Source organism: Pungitius pungitius, chromosome 7, assembly GCF_949316345.1.
Source record: "Pungitius pungitius chromosome 7, fPunPun2.1, whole genome shotgun sequence".
Lineage (NCBI taxonomy): Eukaryota > Metazoa > Chordata > Actinopteri > Perciformes > Gasterosteidae > Pungitius > Pungitius pungitius.
Window position 1 is genome coordinate 12106778 of NC_084906.1, and position 23345 is coordinate 12130122.

The 23345-nt window shown below is 42.1% G+C and overlaps 1 protein-coding gene across 2 annotated transcripts in view; it reads right to left on the reverse strand.

The window, feature by feature from the left end:
* Positions 1 to 23345, reverse strand: part of arid3a (AT-rich interactive domain 3A) — a 40257-nt gene that overhangs the window by 12658 nt on the left and 4254 nt on the right. For both annotated transcript variants that reach the window (XM_037469075.2, XM_037469074.2), the window contains exons 2-3: positions 16232 to 16978; positions 15865 to 16147 (exon numbers count right to left, since the gene is read on the reverse strand). In XM_037469075.2, the coding sequence (XP_037324972.2) occupies positions 15865 to 16147; positions 16232 to 16578 (630 nt within the window). In that variant the 5' untranslated portion in view covers positions 16579 to 16978. The remainder of the gene's footprint in view (positions 1 to 15864; positions 16148 to 16231; positions 16979 to 23345) is intronic.

The following is a 23345-nucleotide window of genomic DNA, read 5'->3' on the forward strand; positions in this document are numbered from 1 at the left end:
CATGCCTATAGTGTGTGTGCACAGGGGCGGGCACTGCTCCGCGATTAAGGCGCTGCTATGCAGATAAACGACAAGGAACTTGATAAACGACTAGAAACTGGGCCAACTGGTAATGCCGGGAACCAGTTAACGCCCCTTCACCAAATCCCCAACAACAGAAAAAGCCCATTAAAACAGCAGCACGGACTCCAGATTTGTTTGAGCCGGATGGGTTCTTGCACTTTACTATTTAAAACGTGGTTTACACACCTTAAAAAGAAAATTGGAGCAAGAATCACATATGAAAAAGATATGAAGTTGACGTCCGAGCTCACAGCCACACAGTGCACATGATGGCTGTTGTCTCATCACTTCCTACCCCGGCTGTGCGGGAAGGACAGCGAGAACTCGTCCGGAGTTGAATTATTAAAAGACCGGACAACAAAGTGTTTTTCTATACCGCAAACAATCAGTAACCAAAGAGCAGCAGGGGGAGGCTCCCTTCACCAGTGAAGCAAATGGAAGTCAGCGAGCCAGGGACACAAGTGTCACATAGCGGCTTTGCAACTAAAAACCAAAACTGAGAGGAGGCCGGGCTATCGTCTGCATGCTCATTTACACCTGCCAACCACCCGGAGGTGAAGCTGACACACACACACACACACACACACACACACACACACACACACACACACACACACACACACACACACACACACACACACACAAAAATATGCACACAAACAGACTAATGGAACTTTAAAAGTGTGAGGAAGACACACACAGTTAGACAACAATTAGTTTATTCTTTTACATTTTCTATAGGCTTGAAAATGTATTTGTGAGGTGGAAATAGCTTCTCAAAGAAGCTACAGCAAAGCACGCTGATCCAAAACCGTAACATTAAAATACACTTTGAAGCCACTTTGTTAGGCAGACTTTTAAAATCTAAAAACTCTTCTGCCACAATGTTTATTTCATGACAGGTATAAGGTTTCTTTTTTTAGGGTATGGAAATAAAACCATGAGGCGTGGTTAATCCCTGGCATAGTATTTTTGTCATTCAATGGGAAGTCTTAAAATTCTTCAGAAGAAATCAGGTTCACATCGTCACCAATTCCCCTTTCACCCAAAGCTGGACGACCAGTTGCACAATTAATATAAATCTTGGTCCATGAGTTGTTGTTTTTTTCTCGCCATGAAAGAGATTAGGATGAAAATATTTGGTTTTACCTGATGTTAATGGTTAGCTAGTCTCATATACGAAAGGTCAGCTTGTGGTAAACATATAGGAAAGATTACAGGTCAACTCTTAAAAAAAGACTGATGCAATGATGGGTGGGGGGTTTCAGAGAGCCAATTTGTAATCATTAAAGAGAGGGGGAGGGGAGTGTATGACTAGCAGGGAGAGGGATTGGGGGGGTCTTGATGCAGCTCGTGAACACATGATCAGCCATATTCAAACACAGCATTGTTCCAGGCCAAAGCCCCTTTATGGGTGTCATTAATGCACCAAAGCAACCACAACCAGCCGCATGGCATGGCCTCCATGCTCCCACAAAGAAAATATTGAGCTGGAGCACATTGTGAAATCCCACGGTGATCCTCCACCTTTGTAAAGCTAAATCTTATGCCTCGGAGGTGGACTGTAGAAGAAAAACCCTAGAAACGAGATGAAATCAACGATAGAATTACAGTTTGTGAAAATGGTCCTTCAGCTTTAGGTTCACATAGCTGATCACTGTATTCACGATGGCTTTTTTATTAGTTGGAATGCTTCAAGCATTCCAAGTATTGTTCTTCTAATCTTTATTCCGACTTATTCATCTTCTTCATATTATTCTATTTCTTCCGCCGCACCTTTCAACTCCTTCACACTTTCAGCTATTAAGACCATTCAAATATTAAAATGTTCAGCTCATTCAGGGGAGGGGTGCTATGACTTTTCAGCTTTTTAGCTCTTATAATTGAATTAATATAAATTAATATCTTCAACCTTTTTAACATGGTTTCCTAATGGATTAAATTTTCAAATCCTTTCAAAACTTCTTCAACTTTCAACTTTTTCAGCTTTTCCAATCTTTCAGCTAGAGACACCATTTAAACTTTAAAATGTTGACACAAGTCTTAACAATTTTATTAAAAAAACAGCTTGTTGATATCTATTATAGTTTTTTCATAAACACTAATTATGTTTCATTAGTTTTGGGGTTTCTTTCGAATTTAGAGTGGAGTTTTCCGGATTGTCCCGCGATTTAGAGTGAGCGCCGTGTGAGGATTCAGTAAAAAAAAAAGAGGCACTTTTATCTTTACGGCCACAATATTCACTTTTCAGCCTTCATTTAAAAAGAAAACATTAGCCGTGCTTGTGCTGGTTGGACTCGTATAAGTTTGGAATGTCAGAGTTATTTACTTTTTGCGTGAGGAGCCTGATTGTGAGACAAAGTCTGCCCCGAGCCCCATACGCTTCCATACAAATCTGCCGACATTTAAAAAAAAAAAAACACAGCCGGTACACTTTTTGTAAACGGCTGTTTGAGCAGTTTTAAAACACATAGAGACATACAAACTACACTCAAACGTTCGGTAGAGTCTTGTGTCTCTCAAAATGTCATTATTTTTTGGCTACTCCAAATAGTTTTGCTCCAGGAAGCATTTGTTTGAGGTGTGGATTTTGTCTAAATCTCTTCACTCTCTTCGCCGTGAGCTAATTAGCGATCAGCTGTTGATCTATGGCCATAAAGACGTAGCTCAGGGACGTGCAGGTTTAACCGTGGTTAGATAACGGTACGTGTGGACGTGCGTGTCGTGAGTTGGGACGGAGACCCGGGATGAGCAGACCGTAAGTAATGTGGAGGCTGGACGGTAAGATATTTGAGACATGTGAGAGCCATAAGTACTAGAGTGCTAGCTAGCTAAACTGCTAACGAGGCTACTCCCCGCTGGAGACTTAAACCGTGGTTGTGACGTTGTTCCTTCGGTGTTGTCATTAAGCTGCAGGCACGTGAGTTTATTTTTTTACGCGAGTGATACTATTAATAACCTTTTCGCGGACCGCAAGAAGGTCCGTAGGTTAATAAGCACGTCAAAAGTTACGGGGAGTGGCGTGACGTTGTTCCTTCGGTGATTGAACTGCAGATACGTGAGTTTGTTTTCTTACGCGAATGACAGGAGATCGTTTGGTCTTTATTTTACGCAACAAAGCGTCAACTTAATATACTATTAATAACCTTCATCGGACCGCAAGAAGGTCCGTCAGTTAATAAGCACGTCAAAAGTTACGGTGGACCAGCCGGGGTTAGGGGGGAGGAGGGGGTCCGCTGGTGGGCGAAACTGCGCACTGAGGAGTGAACAATTGTAATCGAGATGGGGGCTGTAGTATTTGTGTGTGTGTCCACTAACATTTAATTGTCCAAGTGAAACACGTAGTACTTGTATTAGTCATTGGCGCTGTATGCGTCCATGTTTATTTCACAAAACCGCGCATCTTTATGACATCATCAAGACATGACGGTTAACTTATCCGGAAGTATCCAGGAGCGTTTTTGATGGCACCGCCACGAAGCTTTCAGTAATTTCTACACTATTTGCAAACTTTTGAGGCACTCACCAACCATGCAAAATGTTTTTATATTTTATTTTGACTTGTTGCCAGGATCTTCTCCTGTCTGGTTTATTCTGTGCACATGGGCAGGTGCCACTGTGTATGGTAGGTTGTGTCATCAGTGTATTAATGGGTGAGAGATGTCATCTAGTATTAAAGCGCTTTGAGTTGTCAGAAGACTAGCAAAGCGGTGTACAAGTTCATTAAGTTTGAATGAAAAAGATTCAGCAATGTTTAGAAGTAATTTAAGCTTTTATTAGTTCTGTATTTTGTCAAATTCATAGAAGCTTCCCCCATTTCTGTTTTTTCCAATTCTTTCAAGTTCGTTTCAGCTTTTCTCATTTCTGTATTTTCAGCAATTTTTAAATGTATTTCAGCCTTTTTTATTTCAGCAATGTTTAGAATAATTTCAGCTTGTTGCATTTTAAGCAACTTTTTGAAATTAATTTCAGCTTTTATTATTTCTGTGATTTCAAATTCATAGAAGCTTCTCCCATTTCTGTTTTTTTGATATTCTTTCAAGTTCATTTCAGCTTTTCTCATTTATGTATTTCAGCTTTTTCTATTCTTTCAGCAATGTTTAGAATAATTTCAGCTTGTTGCATTTTAAACAACTTTTTGAAATTTATTTCAGCTTTTATTTCTGTGATTTCAAATTCATAGAAGCTTCTCCCATTTCAGTTTTTTTGCAATTGTTTCAAGTTCATTTCAGCTTTACTCATTTCTGTATTTTCAGCCATTTTAAAATGTATTTCAGCTTTTTCTATTCTTTCAGCAATATTTAGAATAATTTCAGCTTGTTTCATTTCTGTACTTTAAGCAACTTTTTGAAATTAATTTCAGCTTTTTGCATTCCAACGCATTTTCAGCAGGAAATGCATTTTCTAGTTCATCTTCTTCATATTATTCTATTTCTTCCGCCGCACCTTTCAACTCCTTCACACTTTCAGCTATTAAGACCATTCAAATATTAAAATGTTCAGCTCATTCAGGGGAGGGGTGCTATGACTTTTCAGCTTTTTAGCTCTTATAATTGAATTAATATAAATTAATATCTTCAACCTTTTTAACATGGTTTCCTAATGGATTAAATTTTCAAATCCTTTCAAAACTTCTTCAACTTTCAACTTTTTCAGCTTTTCCAATCTTTCAGCTAGAGACACCATTTAAACTTTAAAATGTTGACACAAGTCTTAACAATTTTATAAAAAAAACAGCTTGTTGATATCTATTATAGTTTTTTCATAAACACTAATTATGTTTCATTAGTTTTGGGGTTTCTTTCGAATTTAGAGTGGAGTTTTCCGGATTGTCCCGCGATTTAGAGTGAGCGCCGTGTGAGGATTCAGTAAAAAAAAAAGAGGCACTTTTATCTTTACGGCCACAATATTCACTTTTCAGCCTTCATTTAAAAAGAAAACATTAGCCGTGCTTGTGCTGGTTGGACTCGTATAAGTTTGGAATGTCAGAGTTATTTACTTTTTGCGTGAGGAGCCTGGTTGTGAGACAAAGTCTGCCCCGAGCCCCATACGCTTCCATACAAATCTGCCGACATTTAAAAAAAAAAACACAGCCGGTACACTTTTTGTAAACGGCTGTTTGAGCAGTTTTAAAACACATAGAGACATAAAAACTACACTCAAACGTTCGGTAGAGTCTTGTGTCTCTCAAAATGTCATTATTTTTTGGCTACTCCAAATAGTTTTGCTCCAGGAAGCATTTGTTTGAGGTGTGGATTTTGTCTAAATCTCTTCACTCTCTTCACTGCGAGCTAATTAGCGATCAGCTGTTGATCGATGGCCATAAAGACGCAGCTCAGGGACGTGCAGGTTTAACCGTGGTTAGATAACGGTACGTGTGGACGTGCGTGTCGTGAGTTGGGACGGAGACCCGGGATGAGCAGACCGTAAGTAATGTGGAGGCTGGACCGTAAGATATTTGAGACATGTGAGAGCCATAAGTACTAGATTGCTAGCTAGCTAAACTGCTAACGAGGCTACTCCCCGCTGGAGACTTAAACCGTGGTTGTGACGTTGTTCCTTCGGTGTTGTCATTAAGCTGCAGGCACGTGAGTTTATTTTTTTACGCGAGTGATACTATTAATAACCTTTTCGCGGACCGCAAGAAGGTCCGTAGGTTAATAAGCACGTCAAAAGTTACGGGGAGTGGCGTGACGTTGTTCCTTCGGTGATTGAGCTGCAGACACGTGAGTTTGTTTTCTTACGCGAATGACAGGAGATCGTTTGGTCTTTATTTTACGCAACAAAGCGTCAACCTAATATACTATTAATAACCTTCATCGGACCGCAAGAAGGTCCGTCAGTTAATAAGCAAGTCAAAAGTTACGGTGGGCCAGCCGGGGTTAGGGGGGGAGGAGGGGGTCCGCTGGTGGGCGAAACTGCGCACTGAGGAGTGAACAATTGTAATCGAGATGGGGGCTGTAGTATTTGTGTGTGTCCACTAACATTTAATTGTCCAAGTGAAACACTTAGTACTTATTTTAGTCATTGGCGCTGTATGCGTCCATCTTTATTTCACAAAACCGCGCATCTCTATGACATCATCAAGACATGACTGTTAACTTATCCGGAAGTATCCAGGGGCGTTTTTGATGGGACCGCCACAAAGCTCTTGGTAATTTCTACACTATTTGCAAAAAGATTTTTATATTTTATTTTGACTTGTTGCCAGGATCTTCTCCTGTCTTGTTTATTCTGTGCAAATGGGCAGGTGCCACTGTGTATGGTAGGTTGTGACATCAATGTATTAATGGGTGAGAGATGTCATCTAGTATTAAAGCGCTTTGAGTAGTCAGAAGACTAGCAAAGCGTTGTACACGTCCATTTACCAAGTTCATTTAGTTTGAATGAAAAAGATTCAGCAATGTTTATAAGTAATTTAAGCTTTTTTCGTTCTGTATTTTGCCATTTCTGTTTTTTCCAATTCTTTCAAGTTCATTTCAGCTTTTCAAATGTACTTCAGCTTTTTCTATTCTTTCAGCAATGTTTTGAATAATTTCAGCTTGTTGCAGTTTAAGCAACTTTTTAAAATTAATTTCAGCTTTTATGTCTGTGATTTCAAATTCATAGAAGCTTCTCCCATTTCAGTTTTTTTGCAATTGTTTCAAGTTCATTTCAGCTTTTCTCATTTCTGTATTTTCAGCCATTTTTAAATGTATTTCACCTTTTTCTATTCTTTCAGCAATGTTTTGAATAATTTCAGCTTTTTGCATTTTAAGCAACTTTTTGAAATTAATTTCAGCTTTTATTATTTCTGTGATTTCAAATTCATAGAAGCTTCTCCCATTTCAGTTTTTTTGCAATTGTTTCAAGTTCATTTCAGCTTTTCTCATTTCTGTATTTTCAGCCATTTTTAAGTGTATTTCAGCTTTTTCTATTCTTTCAGCAATGTTTAGAATAATTTCAGCTGGTTTCATTTCTGTACTTTAAGCAACTTTTAGAAATTATTTTCAGCTTGCATTCCAACGCATTTTCAGCAGGAAATGCATTTTCTAGTTTATACAAGACTCATCTAAAAAGGTTTGATATGATGATAAACCTGACATCATCTACGACACAAATAGACTTGTCAAAAAATAAATCAAACGCTGTACAATGGGGCCTGTTCCCTTGAAAAGGGCCGTAGCCTTCTGTAACTTGAGTGGGACTGGCTAATATTACAGATTTTATAAAAACACTGCACCCGTTTTTATAATCTCTGTTCTGCTTGAGTGAAAATGATACAAAAAGAATTTGGTTGAAGTGACGATCCCATGGTCTTGTTTTCCTTTCTCATTGTTGCGCAGGATTTTGTTTTGCTGCCGTTTGAACGAAACGTTCCAGAAGTCATCTGTTAATTAAACAATGAAAGCAGCGCTCTGACGCATACAGGAATGAGTGTGACATTTTATCTGTGCCTTTTCTTTCCCAGGACATGCAGGCTATCACTACACGCCTCTTTTTTGAGAAGCCGTCAAGAGCCAAAAAAGCAAATGTAGAAAAAAAATCACAAAAATGAAACGTGTGGTGCAAGAAAAAGCAAATTATTTTAACAAAAAGACCTAATATTGTAAAAAGAATATTTATAAAAGAAGTCTTTGCCTTACAAAAGGTTATACAAAAAACAGATTTAAAAACTGGTCAGCTCTTCAAAAAGTGAAAATTAGCCACCACCTTTTGTCAGAAAGCAATCTAAATTACTTTCATGGGATTTTAATTTTCATCTGGACAAAACCTAATCTAGTTAGTAATCCGAGAGGACAGCAATGTGGCAGAAACTACAGCCAGCCCCCCCCCCACACACACACACTAAACAGCAATAATTGATTGCAGACGCAAGCAACGTTTTTATATTGATCGAGTCAGGATTAACACATCATAATCCTAATTGACCAGATGACGTTGTAAAATCCACTCCATCGACTGAGGATGAGGAGCCAACGGCCTCATGAGACCAGCAACAACGATGTGACTGACTGTATCTGACCTCCCCTTATCTCTGCTACCTAAACATAAAGGACCGCGAGGTGAGGTAGAAAGACCGTAAGAATGATAAAGGAATAGCTATTGAATAAATATAACAAATGAAACCCAACAAGTCCACGATCTTTCAAGATGAACTCCACCCTGGTTTGTGGCAGAAGAAGCTCAGTTTGGTTTCCACTCCAGCCGGACGGAAAGGTTTTAAAACACTTTGTTGTAAACAATGTTTCCCTTTTATTTACAGACCCCTCGGCTGTCCTGACACCAGAATACACACGATGTGCTAGTACACCAATGATCTCCTAGGTATGGTGTGAGAAGTTGTGACAGAGGCTTGTGACTTCTATGCAGGGCTTTTCCAAAGGAGCTTTTTTTAAATGGCTTCTGTCCGACATAACTGGGGATACAGTATCCCGTGCTGACACGAGGAAAAGGTGAAAACCAGTTGATGATGACCGGGACATGAAACCAGAATGAGAGCTATCCCGCGCTGACATCCATTCCTGCCCGCTGGCGTCAGCTGGCGTTTCCCCGTGAATTGGGATAAGAACTACAAGCAGCAGCGAGCTTTCCCAGGGCTCTCGAGAGTTTGATGTATGTAGCTGTAAGCGATCTGCTTAAAACCGCACTGCTAATGAGTGGAAATGCACTGACGGATGCCCAAATCGGGCGCGGGAAAGCTGTGCGGAGCCGACGAGGGGAAGTGGGTGTAACAGTGATTTAAGATTATAAATCAGCTTTGTTGAAAGAGAGCGAGCAAATTACTGGTACCGCACTCGGCGACAGTTGTTTGGTGGTCCTTGCACAATGTAAATTCCCTCACAAATAGCTTTACATAAGATGTATATCTCCAAATGACACTAAACCGCTTGGGAACCGCTGTCCCAGATAATAATCTAATGCTTTAGCATGAAGGTATTTATTCAGCGCCAGTTATGACACCTGTGTCTGAACGCAGAAAGATGGGGACATAGATAGCTGAGGGTTCAGACGAAGGTCTGTCACGGTGCTCGTGTACAAACAGGATGAAGACATGCAAGAGAACCTTAATCAGGCCCAAGAGGGATGAAAACAGGCCTTGACCTACGCTGCTCATTGTGCCGACACATGGCCAGTCCCCGCTCCGGCAATCAGACTGATGGATGGGCACGGCAGGGAGTTTAATGGTGGACGGGGGCCTTAAAAAAACATACCTGTCACACTCACCCCCATGGAGGGCAGATATCTGCCCACATGGGCCACCAGAGAGCTACATGCCGCGGCCACTTGGCGAAGTGCGCACAAATCCATACGTGGACGGGCTGCAGTTTGGCCTTGTGTCTGTATCCACGTATGCATACAAACTGCTGCTGAACCCTTAGCCATCCAGGCTATCAATCTCTCTAGTATTACATTACTACATTTCTTGCCATCAGCAAAACAATCAAGTGGAACAGGATAGTGTGTGACTTACAATGCATGAATGCGTCAATGGGCATGCAGGAGAATTTAAGAAGTGGCCCAAACTGCGTTACCTAAAAATATGCTGTTTATTCTTGCGAGTATGATTTAAGTGTGAAAATTGCTATATAGCTGTAAAAGCTGTCCCTGTGTTTGTGTGTTTGAAAAAAAAATACAATTCGAAATAGTATGCAGCCATTATGAGTTATTAGTTACACTGTGGCTTTCTTGCTATGACGTGTCAAAACTAAATGCAGAGGACACTATTTGTGTCCGTATTAAGAACATAGCCATTCCCAGACCACAAATTATTCTCACCCATTCACTCATACGGACAAGAAAAGGACGGCTATTGTTGTCAAATATCATCATGGAAGAATGAGAAAACATACCCAGCTCTACATAAAGTTTGAGCTATTGATTACAAAGACCTTGAGAGCATGCAGCAAACCATCTTTATGTGTGTTTGACCTATTTCTTAATTGATTCTTTCAGGAATGAAAGCTTTCAGCACACGCCACCTTTTCAAAAGCATCTGAAGGAAACGACACACATGCACTGCTTTTGTTCAAATGAATGCCTCCCCTGGGTCGCAGTATGAAAAGATGTCACTTAAGAGTTTAGCTTGTTGACAACCGCAACCATTCAGTGCATCCCCGCTTATATCAGGATGCAAGGCCAGAAAGGACGAACTGAAGACCACCATTCTCACAAAGCACTAGAAGAGATCATGAAATATTTATTATGAGTCTATAATCATTTTCTCATTCTGTGTGAATATGCAAGGAGGAAGCTTGATGGAGCGTGCAAAACCATAAGATCCACACAACAGAACACAGCAGCCAAAGAAAGACAGGATGAAGGAGCTCGCCTCAGCCTCTACGCAATCTTTGTTTACATTCCTGCTCCAACCCCCCTCTCCGCCTTCATATTGAGTGCTTGCCAATTTCTAGAATCCCCATGGCTGTACGGTTTGTGACATCAGCTATGTGCTGCATGCTGCATGCTGCACACAGCCATGATGCTTGGGACAACTTCACAGTCAAAACAAGCCTATTCTACTCATTCCACTTGGCAGCTTCTCTGAGCACAATGAGATACACGTATGAATAAATGAAACGGCAGCTTTTCCTGCTCCCTATGTGACACCCACTGCTGTTCCTCCTCCACTCAACAGGAAGACTTTAAGGGATCTTTTCATGCAGCCTCGACCTTTGTTGTGGGCCTTTTGTTCCCATGCCATGAACAGGGCCTATTAAACTCGATTTCTTTTATTTTGAACACAGGATCAGTCTACACTAAATGTTTTTACAAGCCCAAAAAAATCAATTTAATGAAAACTCCTCTGTTCTGGTAAAGTGAACTCCTGCAGAATCAAGCTCAACGGTTACAAGGTGCACAAAGAGTTTGTTGAGATGTACTCAGAAATAATTGATTACAGCCAAGTTAAGGCATTGGAGAAAAACAGTGTGTAAAATGCTGCTTGAGTAATTACAAAGACGTGCGAAGACGTAGAATCACAATTCCTCGAAATAGTTTTCAGTGAAAAGCAAAAAGGCTTGACGATTTGAGGACGGAAAACAACATACCGTCAGATAAATGGAAAAAAATGGACTAATTCCAGGATGTCAACACAAGATAAATTAAGAATTTCATATACTTCAATTATATAAATTCACAGAAATTCTGCAGATTTTTCTTGACCTTTGCTTTAGCTTTATTTTTGAATAGACAAATCTACAGCTGTAAAAATGCACATGTTCATATAAAATGCAAAGACAACATCGTCCGTCCTTTTTTATACAACCCTCCAGCAGATCAAAAGGCTGGAAAGAAACTACAGAGGAATATAAACCTGAAGAGCACTTATCAGACAGCTGTATCAGCAGAAACCTGATGGGCAATCCCAATAAGTGTCGCTCCCAATTGGCTCTCATTCGAGCTACACTTCCTGTTGTCACTAACAGCCCCTTCCCCCAACTCACAATGAGTCTGTGTGTGTGTGTGTGTGTGTGTGTGTGTGTGTGTGTGAGCAATTTAATGTTTAATGCTAACTCCCCTCCACTCGCCCTGATCATGGTGAGTGCCATGAATTTTTAAAGACATCCCTACTTTACTGTCCATCTGGGCTCCATCTGCCCAGCTGCCGGTGTTAAAGCAGACAGAAACACAGGAGAGGAGACATCAAAGGCTCTGCAGGGCCTTTGGACCCATTCTGGCCTGAGGACAGCATTGTTTATAAAAGGGGGCAGGAGAGTGGGGAAGTTATGTGAATGTATATCACCCGTTTCACGACATTATTAAAACTAGATTGCACAAGTACTTCCAAAAAAATAGAGTCAAGACTCATTCCCTCATATTTCACATTCATGGGTTTGGAAGTCCAGCAGCTGGACAACAGGTTTATCTAGAAAGCCATTAGTAAATAATTAGCAGGACAACTCTAAGCTCACTGTCAAACTATGCTAACTAGTAGTGCATCACATGAGTAACATAGCTACGGTAAAATATTTAGTTCTCATCTAGATGAAGACAATACATATTACAATGCTGCATGATTGTGCTTGATTACTCAATTACATATTTCTTTTTGAGGTTTTTCTAAGCAACAAAAGTAGTTTGTCCCCTTCCACAGAGCCCATTACGGACTCCACTTCAGTCACTCTGATCGTCTAACACGTTCGATGAGTTTACCGTGACGGTATGTGAGGGTGCTTCAGTCGTATGAAACCCAGGGGACACACCGATCAACCGTCTGCATTTGAAGAGTTGGGAGTGAGAACAGGTTGGTATGGGGGCGGGGGGAGGGGCTCAAGGGTTGCAGTACTATCACTGAAATAACTCTGCTGAGGCTGAAAGAACATTCCACCCGCAGCACAAATTAGTTTCATTTACAAAATAATGCAACGATGCTGGCATCATCCGATATCCACATTAATCTTTGTCCTTGGATTAATTCCTCTGCACGCTGCAACCGCCAGATAGGACACGGCGAGCTTGATTTAGTCTGACCTTTCAGCTGAGAGAAAAGGTAGCCGGCTGATCCACCAGGAATGCACATCGGGCGCTGGCTGATATCACACACACACACACACACACACACACACACACACACACACACACACACACACACACACACACACACACACACACACACACACACACACGAGGGGTTTGCCTTCATGCTTCCTCACCCACATGGCACCAAACATCCAAATTGTTCTTTGTTTATCCAGTTAAAGTAGATTTACCGTATCATATATACATTTGTTGAAGTTAGATCACAATCTGCTTGCTGCACTTTGCATTTGAACTCACTGATACAACTTTTTGTTTACATTGGGGCATTTTTTTCTTGTGATGCACATAGACACTGCCTGAAGTGATATTGTGACGTAACAAACGTCACGGCTTTGAACGTAACAGAGGAAAAGGCCGTTCTTCGTTTGGAAAAGGTCCAACTGCTGCCAACTGATAGAGGCACTCAGCGTCTGTGCGGAGGATCTGGGGTTCCCAATGGCCACATTATCACCCTCCCTCAGGCACATTCCAACAGCCTCCACCCACCTGCCCAAAATAAACTGTATAGCCTTAACCCCTTCCTCCCCACCCAGTGGGCCCTCCAAAGCACACAGTTTAACTGCAGAACTCAGGAAACTAGGAGCCAGTGATGGGCGCTCATAATGCTGCTGAGCAAGGCTTTCTCCCATTGTTCAAGGAGATACAATCTTCTAAAGTGAAGGAAAAAAAACAACCTATCAATTGCATTTAAGGCATTTTGTCATGTAGACAAACTATATGATCCTCTCTGGTTAAAGGGCACCGATATTTTAAAAAGGTCATATGTAACTGCATGCAATGCTAAATTTAAGAATAACTAACTCCCGGCCTGGTCTGAAACAATACTAAATGGGTGTAATTAAAAAAAGAAAGTTATGACGGAAATGGAAATCCCCCCCTTCAAACAGATGTGCCCCATGCTCAAAACACTCATTATCCAGTTGTTGAAGCTTGATGTTACTACCATATTTGATTGGTATCAGGTTCTAGTCACAGAGTTTTAGGATCAGACTCATTCATGAGTTCATTGTTCGGCTTGTCCCTACATCGCATTCCTGCCTCAACAAGCCGCTGCTGGATACTGCACATTAATGTGTAGGAGCGAGGTAGGGAGCACAACAGTTTAAACAAAACATCCCAGAATGTGATTTCGGCTCAGAAGGTCTGTTCGGCCTATGAGGGCTTGTTGAATATCGCAATGAACTGTTTGAAGCTTCAGGTCGGATTGTTATGCGTGTTTGAGTAATGAGTGGTTTCGTTGCTTAAGCTTTCTTTAGCCTCAACAGCTGCATCTTATTTCAGTTTTTTAGGATGTTTCAGGAAGCTGCACATCTATGTGCGTGCAGCCAAGTATGTTAGGACATTTTGCTTTGGACTCTTATGACTCACAGCTACAGATATTACAATATCATTTCAACATTTTACATTTCTTAATGCCAATGCTTTAAGAAACTGTGGTCGATATATTTAACTGTCTTCTTTCACATGAAAAGAAACCAACAAATGGCAACTTCAAGTAAAAAAAGAAGAAGCAGATGAGAAATAGCACAACGTATAAAGTAAAGATAAGATCACAGAGTCTAATTTGCATGGGCTTTGAATCTTCAGGGGGAACACAACCTTCCTCATAATGGGTAAGATAGTATAATATCTAAAGCTGCTATTATTAGTAACCACTGTAGTCATGCGAGGGCCAGATGAGTTGTGTGTGAATAACGTGCACAAATAAAACCCTGTATTCACCGCATTGTAAAGTAGAAGCAGTGCTGAGGGTGAGAGCAGAGACTCCCCGTGAATAGATGTCCTCGGTTATGCTTAGTTTCCCGTTGGTCAGAATGCAGCTTTGAAAAGACAACGAGCAGCTTGCTCTTCCCCTCTGCTCCGTCCCACGTCAGGAGGAGGAGGAGTTGTTTGACATTGTTTGGGCGTGACATTGTTTTCAATCCACTTTGGATTCAGCGACACTATCTCAGCGGCCAAAATTCTGGGTGACTCGATGATAAAACTTTTGGTGACTGACTGACATGTCATGATAAAAATGGTCCTACCTGACATATGAAAACCACCAACTGTTGAGAGTGTCAATTCAAGTTATTCCCACATGGCTTTACAGAAGGGCAGTGGGACGATTTAGAGAAGCAGAATGAAGGTTTTAGTGGAGTTAGAATCCATACGCCATGTAATTACAATTAAATTACAGAATAGATGGTTAGGTTTAAAAATGAGGCACAGGGTGGAAATCTATAGCTACAGCCTGTCAGGAGTATTTTAATTTGAATAGTTTCTATTATGTCAACTGGTTTAGCATAAAACAGTGACTCTGTTGTATCCCACACATTAATCCCATTCAAGTAGGGATGAAAGGGAGTTACTAGTGCATTATTTACAATAACATATACCAATTATTACTATCTCAAACACATTTTACTATCTCTAATCATTTCATTTCATGCTGTACTAATTGTGGGTGGCAGTCAAACGTTTTAGATAAGATGACTAGGAACTATGAGAGGCCAAATATGGCAGAAAGTGTTGAAGTATCGTGTGACAAGTTTTTTTATTATTGCTGGTGAACAGTGAACAGAGTTTATCTTCCTTGGTTCCTTTGTCCCCTTGTCTCTAAGTCTATTTTTAATCAGCAGCAGCACTCCACATCAACTTGTTGACAGACTTAAAACTCATCAAGTAAACAGCCCATCCTATCCCCCCCCCGGGGCCTCCCTCATAACATCCAGCCCCCTAGTATGTTTACAGTAAACGCCAGCACGGTGGATCTGTTAAAAGGCAACCTCCCCCCCTCCCCTTGTCTCCCGCTGCCCTCAGCTTCTCTAAATCAGCTAGCATTCATTACGCTCTCAGGCCACGTTGGTTAGTAAATGTGTCTAAGCGCAAGTTGCTTTGCCAGAAAAAGAAAACTGTTTTAGACCAGAACGATTCTACCGATCTATTGTGTCAGGACTTAAAAGCCGAACTGTAGGGTTCATCAACATTGGTCTTGTGTTAATTTCACACATTGGCTGATTTCGTCAACGTTGGAAGGTGACTGAGGTGAAGGCCAGATGTGACTCATTGGTCAACAACCAACGTTTTAGAATTCACATGGATGCTTTGTCTTCTACAGAAGCTGACTTTATGATTCAGGGATCTAGCAGTTCTTCAAAGGGAAAACAACACTGCAGGAGTGAGAGCAGCAGAGTTTGGCATGAAAAGGTCATTTACATGTAGCAGTCAATTTAAATAAGAAAAACACACCAGGCCGAAGAGAAGGAGGTCAATAAAGAAATACAAAAGACATCCTACTTGTCTGAACTGCTCTTCGAAGGTCCAGTCTCCGTGGTCCTGCACGCCCAGGTGGCCGCGGGCCGCGTGGGGGGGCGCGATCGCTAAGCGGGGCTCCTGGTCGACACTTGGACGAGCTTTCAGCAGCTGGGAGTGTGGGTGGAGTTGTCGATGGGGCAGCAGGAGGATGCCCTTTCCGGGAGCCACTGCGTCGTGCCCCGTTGGCAGACCCCCCTCCGCCAGGTCGTCATCAAAATCCTCTTCCATCTCGCCTTCAAAGTCCTCCTCGTCCCATTTCTGTTTGCTGCTCGTAGCAAAAACAGAACATGGTTCAAAGGCTCGGGCTTACACACTTCAGGGCACATTGAGCAAAGAATTCCCTACTCACATTTGCTCCTCCTCGTCGGACCCCATCATGTCCTTGTATTGCTCCTCGTCGTCGTCGCCGTCGTCTTCATCATCCCCTTCATCCTCGCCGCCGCTGCTGCGCTCCGACATGGGGCTGTCCGACACCCTCTGCAGCCCGGCCGCCGCAGCACGCATGGCTGCCAGTGCCGCCATCTGGGCCTGCTCCGCCTCGGGGGCGGGGCTGCCCATCGGCTCATCCCCGCCTCCGGCTATCGTGCGGACCTGAGCGTGTTGGGCGGCGGCGACCTGCTGCTGTAGCTGCTGCTCCATCAGCAGCTTGGCCCTCTGCTGCCTGTGCAGGTTCTCCATGACAGCCTGCAGCTTCATCTCCGGGGGGAAACGGCGAAAAGCTCCGCTGCCTTCCTCCCCCACTGAAGGAGTACCAGTCCGGGGGCCAGTCCGGAGACGTTTGTCAGTCCTTCTGCACGGGAAGGGCAATTGCTGAACGTGTCGGTGGTGAAGCGGCTACCGGCAGGCTGGAGCTTTGAAGGTTATGGTTTGAAAGTGGAAGGAGGAGGGGTTGGTTGAGGGGGGGATCTGAGCTCTCACAAAAGGTCAGCTGCCGTTCTGGAGACAGAGGACTCTCTCTTGTACCAGTGGTTTTTCCCTGAAGTTTAGGGAGAAACCGAAGCGGACAGAGCAGAGCCGAGTCCCGCAGACGTCGGTGAGGCACAAGAAACGGAAGTGAAGGTAGGAGGACAAGTGTATGCTGACAGATTACAAAGACCTGGGGGAGAGAAAGAACAACAGGGTGTCAGACTGCTACTTCCTCACTGTCTGTTGGCATCAGTACCTCCACTTAAGGAGCAACAGCTTTTTGTTTCATCATTTAAAATGCTTAAACCTTCCATTTAATAGCCAATCTCTTGTCTCTCTGCAGCATGACAGTTCTGATAAATCCAAAACTACTACTTATTTTGTATTTGATGCGATTCTTTGCTATTTCATTGGCTTTGTTTTCCTCTTTAAAGCACACATTAAATAAAAGGATATATAATATTAAGGGATGATGCGGCACGATTAACTTGAACAATTACCTTTAGAAATATATGACTATTAGTACCCTGACGTTTTGTAAAACTTTGCGAGCAGCAGAAAAGCAGTAAAGTACCGCGATGGCTACAAAGCCATCTGCTTGGATCACGACTTTAAAAAATGTGACGGAGAAATGATCTAGAATCCATGTGAAGTGTAAACACGATAGAGTTGTCCAACCATGTACAGGGTTTGATTACGAACATACACACACTCACGCACGGTTTTAGCCTCAACAACAAGAGGAAATGAAAATCACGGAACCGGCGCTTTCGTCACCTGATCGGCTCAAAGCCCAAATGAATTTCAGCCGCCCAGCCAACGCAGTCTCATCAACATTTTTTCATATTGTCTCCAGTTCGTTACAGCACAAGTAATATTCAAAGGGTGTGACTCTTCATGGTTATGACTATTGTGTTTCTGTAACATCCGTGTGCAGAGAGCTTCTCCGACATACCTGTTCCCAAAAGTGCTCGCGTATGCAAAGCAGTGTGGGGGGAGGGGGGGGGGGGGGGGTGTGGTGGTTATAAGCAATGAGCTTCAACATTCTGGTAGCGCTAATGTTGGTTTGCTCTCATCAACGTGTGCAACACCACCGTGGTCACAGAGCAGCTCGAAGCGGTCAGGCAGATTTTATCGGCTCAGCGCCAAGTCAACAACTGGTGGGGAAATTCATCTCAAGCGCAGGTGCTGGACACGCAGAACTGCCAGTTGTGACAGGAGGCAGCAGTGACTGTACACCACCACTCATCTCATCCATTGGTACGAATCCGCGAGCACCTGCCCCGGTCTTGCACTTTCAAATACTTTGCGTTTTGAGTCGCACTTTTACTCGGAGTGCGCTCTGGATGAACACAACGAATGAGATACAGTTAGAGTTGAATAACCAATACAAGCAACCTGTATTGATTTTGTTTTTTTAGGTCGGACAAACCAACATTCAGGTAGTGAAAATATATCGCCAGAAAACTCCACAGAAAAGTGTTTTCTAACTACAGATGTCGCAGATATGTCTTTATTTTTTAGCAAACTTCCCTTATTCACTTGAGAAGGCATTTTGTGTTTCAACCGCATTTAAGCCACGGAAGCCCATCAAGTGGAACAGCTTTTCACAAACCATTTTCAAGTCAGCAGCTCCCTTGAAGGCAAGATGAAGTGGGACACCAGGTACTACTACATACATGCTAACCCACACAAATGTGGCCACCATAGCAGTCCCTGCCCACATTACACTGAAGCATCTCACTGCAATGAGGACATAACTATGGAGCCATATGTTTCCTGGGAGGGGCCCGGGAAAGTGGCTTGTTTTTCTCCTGCATGCTCACTGATAGAACACAGGAAATCATACCAGCATTTCATGAGTCGGGGGGCTTAGTAATTACCATGGCATGTAGGCATGTTCTGGACTCAAGAGAAGGATGCATGCATATTTCTAAAGGCTGATTTACGTAATTAGGTGCTGACTACATTCACAGGAAAAATGAGCGTTGTCCATACTTTATATTTACATATAGTGCTGCATACATGATAAGGCAAAGGGACAAACCCCCACAAACCTCCTGGTTATCGTTATTTTTATTAGGAGAGATGTTTTAGCCAAAACCTTTTGTTTCTCAGTTGGCAGGTGCAGCAATAGGAGATCCACAGGTTTGACTCATGCACTCTCCTAATGCATAAAGAATGATCAGATACGTTCAATCGCAATACCCCATGGAAGACCGCAGTTACATGAGGCCCGCTCATTCAGTCTTTGTCTCCATGCCAACAATACATTAGGTTGAATTATGAAAAACAAGCCTCTTAAATTGCGTAACCGTGGCCACAATTGGTGTACATGTGGTCAGGAAAGATCCGTCATGAATGCAGACTGGCTGAACACAATAGCAAGTTTAAAGGAAACCAAGACAACAATGGCCATCCAGCAGCAATGTGAATACAGCTGACAACAGCTGGCTCAACGGGTACTCGAGGCTGGGACGTGCTTCTGCTTCGTGTCGACTGACTCGTTTCAATTCATGGTTCAAAAAGGCTTGCGCGTGTTGCAAAGCATTTCACCGCCAGAACACTAGGTGGAAAAACGTTTTTTGTTGAAGACGACCTAGAGAGTGACGCATTCGTGTGTAAAAGTCGTTTATTTAGACTTTTTTAATAATGGCGGCGTTATGCTATGAAACCGGAAATATGAGCTACCTGAAAGTATGTAGTTAGCAGACCAATCACGGCCTTGCGGGCTGCGTGAGGCTCGCAAAGCTTGGGTCGACAAACGCAAGCATGCAGAGGGGGTCAAAAGGCACGCAAGAGGGGGCGAAAAGACACGCAAGTGGCTCTTACGTCTGTGTGTCCTTGCGTTTCTCTGAAAACGCAGAAGCATAAACTAGTCTTTGCATTTTGGAAACTGAACCACGTCGACAAGATCTTCCCTCAGCAGTCAATGACAAACCCCTGGCATGAACAGGAAGAATTATTTCAATCACCCTCTACTAGCTTTATGTTCGAGAAATATTGCGCAAGGACGCAAGAGCTGTGAAACTCGGGTGAAGGAAGTGACAACTGACGGAGCAGATGCAGCCGACAGATATTCAATATTGATTCATTACATTCCTTAAGGGCAATGGAGGAACAACTGAGACGCTACAGTTGTCAGATGGAGAATAGCAGCAGTGTAAACAGGATTAAACCGTCTTACCTAACTGGATCTGGTTTGACGGGGACAACTTGTCCCTGCTGTGTGTACTTCTGTCCTTAACTCATGACAGAGGGAAACCCAGGTCTTTTCATCTATTCTTTTAGTGGATTATGGTGCATAAGAAACTCACTTCAGAACAGCTCATACATGAAACTGCTTGTATGTGCACAATAGATCGTTACATTGTCATGAATGCACATCGTAGTGGCCAGATTTTTAACTGCACAAGTTTTACTCCACTTTTTTCAGCCCACAACAAGACTGTCTCTGATAGCATCTGCCTCCCTCCCTCTCTCAGTGTGTCATACGTGCAATTTCAAAGAAAGAAGTGATTACAACAAAGCTTTTCATTCGACTCTTCCTGTGCAGCGGGAAGCAGAAGTGGTCGCCTTGTTACATGCCTCTGCTCTTCACAGACATCACCACTTCCTACATGCAAGGTGGTACGAATTTCATTGCACCATTACATATGTCCCATTACCCCTGACCCACTTCCCTAAACCATGAGGGGAGGTTTGATACTTATAAAACCTTTTACATGTGACGTGGATAGAGTTGTGTACTGACACAAAATAACATATCATGACATATTGTTGAGATTGTCCAAATAATCTTTAGGACCCTTTTGGGTATTAATGGAAATCCAGCTTGGTTCAAAAACTGTTGAAAATGAACTATGAGCAAGTTCCTACTGTGGCATAGACGCAGAAAGCTTTAATTCTGTTACTTTTGAGAGTTATAAAGTAAAAAGCGTATTTAATCTACAATTTTATTGCCGGACCATTCTGAAGGCTAAATAAAATCAATATAGCTATTCTGAATCTTGTATTTACCAAAGAACAAAGGACAAAATGTAAATCATGCTGTGAAGGCTGACATGTGGATTGAAAGCAAGACTTTGTGGGGGCAGCTGAACTGTGAGAATCAGACTCGAGCAACATCCTGAACCCCAACCAGCATTCAGGACTTCTCCTCTGGACACCACGGTGGCCCTTTGACTTCATGGGGAGGGAAGGGGGACCAGTCCAGCTTATTCAACCTCAGGATATTAAATGATAAAAATGTTCACATAGCAGACAGCTGACTTAGAACAATGGGGCTCATTGGCTTAAGGGAAAACAGCTATAGGAGGAAGGGGACTCTTATGTGGGGGCAGGGTGGAGCCAACGGGAAAAGAAACTTCTACAGTTGGTTGAATGAATGTTAAAGTGTAAACAGTGAGAGCTAATGGGGTAATACTACTTCTGAACCCACATATGAGAGGTAGAACATTGCAAGGTCTGAGCAAACAGAACGCAGTGATAAGAACAAGAGCTAAGGGTCTAATTCCAACCAGATAAAGATACCCACATCTCCACACATGCACACGCATTTATATGTATATCTAGCTACTTTTATAGACAGTCGGTTCAATGTATTCGAGAAAAAGGTACGAAACCTGGTAATGACACAGTGAATGGGCAGAAATATAGCTTTGTGTCCCTATAATTCGCACTTGGTGCTTCCATCATGTGTCCTACAAACTTGTATAAAAGTACTGGAGTAGAGCAACTCAGTTGCAGAGTTTTTTCCTCTGTCAGTAGTTTTCTTCTTTATTTATCAGTGAAGACACACATTTCTCGGTCCTGCTCGACTGTAAACAAAGAACTAAATCCTTATGTGTTAACCCACATGTTGTTTTGTCTTGACCTCGGGTGCTATAAGCACTCTTTTACCGGCGTTTTCTGCACTTTGCTCTTTAAAGATCATGCGTAAATCAGTTTGAGTTGTTGCAATTTCTTCTACACTGTGGTTTTTTATGACAAATGAGTTTTTATGCTCATGCCACACCCGTTTGGAAAGAATCTCCAACCCGACTGGCAGTCTAAAGATTACATCTCGCATAACAAGCTTTGAACGTTCATTAAATGTGTGTAGGTCTGTAGTCTGCGGTTAGACACTAGTCATGCTCCCTTTGTCTGTCTGTACTATACTGCAAAGTTATGCTAACTTGTAAATACTGCTTTGTGTCGATATTCAAAACGTACACTCCTGGAAAAATAGGATACTTTACTTTGACTTCTAACCACTGGGACAGCAGAAGAATATATATATTTTGCAAATGTCATTCAACTCTGAAGACCACAGGTCTTGCTAATATATCTAAAAAGGATTACTACATTTCATTCAAATGCAACAATATTTTATATGAAACATCTTAATAACATCTCATCCCGTTTTGCTAATCATTTTAAATCCCATTGCACTTAAATCAAAGTGTTGTTGCCATGTAAACAGCGATTAGCATTACATATGCCAGTAAAAAGCGTGACAATTCATGATCCATTCTTTATGAAAAGGTAGAGGGGGAAAAAAAGCATAAAAACAAGAAGTTGGTCTGCGGTGCTGGCTTTGATTATGCGTCCCGCTCTCACATTCCTTGCAGTATTACCTTGCAAACCAATAACACAGGCTCCATTGAGCCTCACTGCACCAACAACACAATCATTGAGGAAGTGTCGAACAGGCTCGTCACGCACTTTCCACCGACCTCTTTGAGCGACCAGAGGCAACACAGTGAGCCAGATCTGATTAGCCAGCTATGCCATGAATTAAGTGAGCATTTAGCAAAAAAGAATCCAGTAATCCACTCCTCAGCAGAGAAATGTGTGGCTATCGATCAAGCAACAGGACTTGCACTTCACTTCAAAGTTATTTATAGCAGTTGGTTTGCAGCATGTATGATGAATATAAAAGGTTTGGATTCCATTTGTTTCCACGTGGAATTGAAGGAAATAAAAGAACTTAGAAATTAGAGTTTCATGCGTGCATTTGTCTAGAGATTTTCACTTTACATAGCTAGCAAGCAGCAGTAACTGTCTTAAGGGTTCATTTGTCTGCCCCAGTATAGAAGAGAAATATTGGCAAAATATATGTAATTATTACACAATATTATTACATCAGCGTTGTGCTACTTCTACGACAGGGCGGGCCATAGGGGGAAATGTACAACACATTTTAACCTCTACTTTATGGAAGGACTTCCTCTAACAGAGGAAAATGTCATCAGACGTATTGTTAAATGAGAAGAAAGTCCCTGCTAATGCAGCTGAAACTATTGATGCCATTTACGGGCACTGGTGGACTTTAATGTGTTATAGAGACTTTAGTATTGTGAAAGCAAACATAGGTCACTCTCAAAAGGAGGCAAAGATAGTCGCTAACAGACAACAAGGACATTAGTTGTCGGATTATACTTTCTAACCCAAACCTAACCCCAGACTTAAAAAGAAAGGAAAATCCTGCTTGATAACAAGAGTTGAGTGAGTGGCTTTTGTACAGCAATCTTCAATTTCTTGTAATATTACTTTTACATATAATGTAATAATAT